The sequence below is a fragment of the Cicer arietinum genome, chromosome 1, assembly GCF_000331145.2.
Source record: "Cicer arietinum cultivar CDC Frontier isolate Library 1 chromosome 1, Cicar.CDCFrontier_v2.0, whole genome shotgun sequence".
In the NCBI taxonomy this organism is placed as follows: Eukaryota; Viridiplantae; Streptophyta; class Magnoliopsida; order Fabales; family Fabaceae; genus Cicer; species Cicer arietinum.
Window position 1 is genome coordinate 50,619,547 of NC_021160.2, and position 6,834 is coordinate 50,626,380.

The 6,834-nt window shown below is 30.5% G+C and overlaps 1 protein-coding gene across 1 annotated transcript; it reads left to right on the plus strand.

Annotated features, from left to right (window-relative positions):
- Positions 1-2,265, plus strand: LOC101489226 (F-box/kelch-repeat protein At5g60570). The gene is made up of 3 exons (XM_004487067.4): positions 1-142; positions 375-452; positions 837-2,265. Exon 3 carries the CDS (start codon positions 870-872, stop codon positions 1,962-1,964), a length of 1,095 nt encoding a protein of 364 aa, XP_004487124.1. The 5' UTR covers positions 1-142; positions 375-452; positions 837-869; the 3' UTR covers positions 1,965-2,265.
- Positions 2,266-6,834: the final 4,569 nt, after the last annotated feature.

Here is a 6,834-nt window from a genome sequence, read left to right on the forward strand (position 1 = left end):
TTCTCACAATCACATAATAATAAAGTACCACACACTTCATTTTTCTGTCCAAACTTGCAAGCTTCTCTTGTCGCCAACATGCTTTGACGCTATTCCTTTCATTTCTCTCAGATCTTCATCTTCTCTTCACTTTCACTTTCAGGTACCCTTTTCCACATTCTCTCTTACCCCTCTTCTTAAATCAATCATTCTTTTCTCTTTCATCAAAAAATACTATTTTTTTTATTTTTATTTTTTTGGATCCGAATCCAGTTTCTGCTTCTTGTGAGAATTGGATCAGCGTTAACCCTTTTTTCTAGATTTGATTTTTTTCGATTTAATTTTAACAGTTTTAACCAAAGTTGTTTCATTTCTTTGTTTTTGTTAATTTGCAGATGGTTGTCTCTGTTGAGTTTGAAATCAGACATGCAACTTTGTTGGGATAGTTTCAAATCTTGTCTCTGATTCATTTGGTATTGAACTTTTTATTTTTATTTTTATCTATTTCATTTTTTCGCAAAGATTATGCTTTTCATGTTTGGTTATGTATAAATTGGGAGAAAATTGTCTCTTAAAAAGGGTTAATTTTTAAGATTGAGGCAATTGCAGATTGAGATTCCTAACTAATTGGTGGAAATAATTAATTTATAGATATTGGTTGCATGTTGATATTGGATTGAATTTTGTTTCATGGGTATGCATGATGGAATTACAATTAATTAGTGGAATACAAAATGTTTTTTTGTTGTTTTTTAGATTCATTTTCCATATGTTAAGGTATTGTTTTGTTTGTTGGTATGGAGTGATGATTCCTTGAGATGTTAAAGGAATTGTTGTGTTTGGATTGTTGTTTGCAGGACGATGAGAAGAAAGTGAATAGCTTTCTTAAAATGGATCGGAGGGAAGGAGTGAATGATGGTTTTCCGAGACTTGGACCAAATGATTCGCTTCTCCCTGGTCTGATCGATGATGTTGCGTTGAATTGTCTTGCTTGGGTTAGTAGATCCGATTATGCGTCTTTATCGTGTATTAATAAAAGGTATAGTAAGTTGATCAATAGTGGTTATCTATATGGGTTGAGGAAAGAGTTGGGAGTTGTGGAACATTTGGTTTATTTGGTTTGTGATCCAAGAGGATGGGTAGCGTTCGATCCCAAGATAAGTAGATGGATGGCATTGCCTAAGATACCTTGCGATGAGTGTTTTAACCACGCCGACAAAGAGTCCTTGGCCGTGGGATGTGAGCTATTGGTTTTCGGTAGGGAATTGATGGAGTTCGCTATTTGGAAGTATAGCTTGATTTGCGGTGGTTGGGTGAAGTGTCAGGAGATGAACCAACCTCGCTGTTTGTTTGGATCGAGTAGTCTTGGTTCGATTGCTATTGTAGCCGGCGGAAGTGATAAATACGGAAATGTTCTGAAGTCTGCAGAGTTGTATGACTCCGCATCATGTACATGGGAACTTTTACCGAACATGCACACACCGCGTAGATTGTGCTCTAGTTTTTTTATGGACGGCAAATTCTACGTGATTGGTGGAATGTCGAGCACAACTGTTTCGCTAACTTGTGGGGAGGAGTATGATCTTCAGACAAGAAATTGGCGGAAAATTGAGGGTATGTATCCATATGTTAATGTGGGTGCTCAAGCACCTCCACTTGTGGCAGTTGTCGATAATCAGTTGTATGCAGTCGAGCATCTAACAAACATGGTGAAGAAATACGACAAGGTAAAGAACACTTGGCATGAATTGGGAAGGCTTCCAGTTCGGGCCGATTCTTCTAATGGTTGGGGCCTTGCTTTCAAGGCTTGTGGAGATAAACTTTTGGTTGTAGGTGGACAAAGGGGTCCAGAAGGTGAAGCTATAGTGCTGAATTCATGGTGTCCTAAGTCAGGGGTTAGGAATGGCACCATAGATTGGCAGGTACTCGGTATGAAGGAGCATGTCGGGGTTTTCGTGTATAATTGTGCTGTTATGGGCTGTTGAGAAATTTGATCTAATTTTTAGATTAACTCAACAGAATAAAAGATGCTGCTATCCACAATCTGACTTAGCCTCGGAGGGTGATTCCATGTTCCGTCGCTTCGTTTACCGAGTTAATTTAGTGTCATCTTTTTAACATGGTTTATTTGGATGTATTTCTCACTTTTCATGGCCCATAATTTTAAATTTCTTTTGAGATTACTGAGTAGTCTTACACAGAAATGTTTATGCTTTTATTCTATGTAAACCAATAAATCAAGGAGTTTTCATTGTTTAATCACTTAATGCATCTTGTTTTCTGCTTTGCCCCTGTAGTATGTATATCAGAATTTATGTCCACTATTCATGCTTAGATTCTTTGTATGTCCAATATTCACAAATCCTTCGTTTATAGGGATTTGGATTGTTTGCAGTCATTATACCATGTAGTCTCTAAGTCGTTGAATAAAGATCAGACAGGCAATTCATATTCCGACTTCTACTAAATCATATTTCACACAGAAACTCGGAATATGAACTATCTGATTTTGATTTGATTCAAGGGTGAAGATGTTCTTATCAAGTCAAGTGATAGAGGATTTTGATTGAACAGTTGAGATGTCTCCAATGGTACACAAGTAGATTGCTTCTCCTATTTGGTCACCAATCTATCTATCACCTGATTTGGCTTAAAATTGAATGTTAGATTGCAAGCATAAGGTGAAAACAAAGTTACCAACTATTTTGAAATAATTTTGTTTGTTATTATCTTTTGATGTGTTATTTAAAAAAGGGGTCCCCTCAGGTCTATAATGTATTTGGGCACTTTGTCCATCCATCCAGCTGTACTTTCCTGGATTAAGGTCTGATTTTCATGTTCCTATATATGTGTGGTATACACTTTATCAACAATATGACCTTAAAATGTTTTCTCTTCCTTTAATCAGGAAGATTAATTAATTAAATTGGGACCATTTTTCGTTACCTTATAAGTTTCTTTTGTCCTATGCATTTGCAACCCACTATTTAATGTTTCACAGTTATTGGTATATCTTTTAACATAAAAAACTTATCATAACTTTGATGTTGAGATGAATAGGTGGTTCAACCTCTTTTCTTGCCAACCAACAAACGTGTTTTTGTTAATCATGTAAGAAAAAAAGGATCGCTGCAATGTTCACTTTATTTCTTGATTATTGAACTTGCATTTCTTTTTTATCATTAGATTACATTTTTTTTAGCTTTACAACATCATTTTTTTTCATACCCTTCATGTGGGGGACTAGTCCTAGTGGTGCAAGTATAATTATTATTCTTTATTTTATATTTTTCATCAAACTGTATGGCAACAGCAAGTTAGAGAATGAGATTCAATTTAATCATTGAGAATGGAATATCACTTTTTCTAGAAAGGACTTCAAATTATTTTCACCCCTAAATAAAAAAAATTAGGCTACCCTCATATTTTGCATGGACAAGTATACAGGTGAATAAGTTGCTTACTGTTTTCACCAACTGATTTGGAATCTTCTATTTAATTATATATAAAAGAGATTTTAAGAAAAATATTCTTTAATGACAGAGGTGAAATATCACACATCTGTTTTATGCTATTTTTCTGAAATTGGATTATCTATAGTAGTACGATACAAAATTAGTATGGACTATTAAATTTAGGGAGAGATAATATATTTTTAAATTTAACAGTTCATATAGTTATTGCACCATACTTCAATTATATAAAATTTATACATCGATATAGATTGTTAGATTTAGAGAGAAAATATATTTCAAAATATAGCAGTCTATATAACTATTACACATTTTTTTTCTCTAGTTTGTGAACTCTTTCTTGGATCTTTACTAGTTTTGTAGGATTAATTTAAATAACAACATTTTTTCTTAACATTTTTCATTCTACATTGTATCCTACAAATTCCAACTTGCAATGCATGGGTGAAAGTATATTCTCATGTGCAGATAAGGAAAGAGATCCTTTGTTGTATTGTACATGGTGAAATGACAGGACCACTTCTCTTGGCCAATTTTGCTATTGGATATTTTAATTGAGATTTTGGGCTTTTGAAGCCTTAATCTTTGGGCCAAACAAGAAAGTTGGGAGCCGCATATCTATGTTGTTGTTTACGAGGAACGGTTTTCAATATTTCATCAACATAATATTCTCACAAATGCTTCTTAAAAGAAGAAATTTGTGTCAGACATATAAATAAATGCTATAATACAAGTAAGAATTAGTTCAAGTGAATATCTACATCGTTAAATTAAATATTTTTCGTAGTAATTTGAAATTAAATTTAGAATCTCTATTATATGTGTGTGAATTTTTTGACGGTAACAAAAAATTAATAATATTTCATTGAAAGAAGAACAATATTATTTATATGCATGGTTATTTCCCTAGTCATTCATTTATGGAATAGTTATACTTTCTTGGTAAATAGAATCAATTTATTTATGTATTGAATGGTTATGTTGTTTGGGAGTAGAACCATATTTTTCATACACATATTTGTTTTCAAAATCGTTCATTTGTAGAATGGGTAAATTTCTTGAGAAACATAAACAATTTATAAATATAGAGATTAGTATGCATATTTGTTTTCAGTGTGATTAATTAATAAAATGATTTCCAGGGCTAGAGATGCATGAAAATTAGGGTTAGGTCTAGAGACATATGAAATATAACTTATTAACAATGTTCGAAAAATCAGATTCGATATTGAACTGATATATTTATTATTTTAAAGATTCAATTGAGTTCAACTGCGGTCAAACAAATCAATAATAGTACAATAATATTTTTTTAAAGTTTTTTAATATAATATATGAAACGTAAGTTATTAACAATGTTTAAAAAATCAGATTCGACATTGAACTGATATATTTATCAGTTCAAAGATTCAATTGAGTTCAACTGCAGTCAAATCGATAATAATACAATAATATTTTTTTAAAGTTTTTTAATATAATATATTAAATAATATTAAACTCAAAATAATATCAAATTCAAAACAACATAACTTAATAACTCATAATATATTACACATATAATATTCATTTGCAACTACAACTATAATATTGATTTAAAAAAATAGTTATTATTTGATTCAAAATGGCCACTAAAAGAAATTGAAAAGACCTTTTATAAAAAATAAATCAAGTAAAAAGTATAAAAATGGTTTTGGACATTTTTATTATAAAAAGATGTGTGTTTTTTTTAATATTTTGTGCAATGTCAAAATAACTTTTTGATTTATTGTGATTCTTCAATTTTAATCGCGTTTCTCAAATTTTGACTGAAGCAGTTTTGAGAGTCATTAAAAATCAGATGATAGACCAATTTTTAATTCAACTTGTTGAGGTACGATTTTGAGATCATTATTTATTATTAATTAGATTAAATCAAGCATTTTGCTTATGTGAAAATCAAACATAAAATTTGTTTAATTACATTCGTATTTAACATATGTCTTATGCATTGCACAAGTTAACTTTTTTTAGAATACCAAGGCTGACCTTACAAGCAACTAAAGCAACTAAGGCAAGGATTTTAGCCTTTAGGCCTCAATTTTGTTTACTTAACAAACCAAAAATAACTTTTAAGTAAAATAATTATGTTATTATTTATATCCAAAAAAATTGTTAATTACAAAGAGTTTTATTATTGAAATGCTCATGAGTATTTCATCAATAAAAGATGAGTAGAGTTTCGTTCACTATAATGTTAGAATAAACTCCTACTAATATAATTTATTAATTATCAAAAAACATTATTGTATAAACTGTCACGTTAATTGTCTATGTAACACTTACCAATTTAATGATCTACTCTTAGTAGAAATATGTTACTAGATGGTTTGAGGTTGCAGGTGAGACGAATAAAAAAGGATCAAAGAGGTTGCAATCTGTATTTTGGAATGAAGAAATGAAACAATGATGTTAATTTAAAAAGCATACATTTATTGCGTCGGTGGCAGTGCCTCATCCTACGATCCAAAATAAAAATGACATGAATATGAAGGAAAGTATATGTCAATTTTAGTATAATTCGACTTGTAAACTTCAAATTAATCTGACCCTTCGATTGCCATGTGTGTGGTGTCTCTTACACGTAATCAAAGTTGTTGTTTGGTTATTAAACCATTAAAAGTGCCCTCTCCATAAATAAAGTGTCTTCAATTCTTTGATATTCGTTGCATCCAAACCACAAGTCGCTAAGTATATGTCCATGTGAAAAAGCAAAGACAAATATAGACAATCATATTAGTCATCCTTATATATATATTTTTAATTAAAGGAAACTATATTTATTGATTTAAATTGTAAAATGCAATCACACAATATAAATTCAAATATAAACAATCATATTAGCCATCCATGTATACTAGAAAATAGAAATACTTATATTGAGTTTTAAATACCAATAATTAACTTTTTATTCATCAATAATAAAACCTTCTACTTTTCCTTTTAAATTATTTTAGTGGGAAACCAACATGCACGAGTTGGTAAAACTGGTAAGAGTTCAAGTTGTTTAAGTAAGAGGTTCATAATTTGATATCTAATTCTTTATAAATAGAAGTAAACTCTATTGTGAGAAGTTTCACTATGTCTGGCAATACTTTAAAGAATTAAGTTTCAATCATTGAATGTGAATGATATCCTAGCTTAGCAAAAAAAAAAAAAAAGATATTTTGGAGGAGTCATTTCCAAATAAATGTATTATTTATAATAAATTTGATCAAATTTCAAGAACTTTTATTTTTATCAACACAAAAGCTACTAACACAAATTCATTCATAGGACGTTATTGATATAGCTTGATCTATTAATCAATATTGAGTTTGTAGAAGAGAATCACAATTTTATTCTC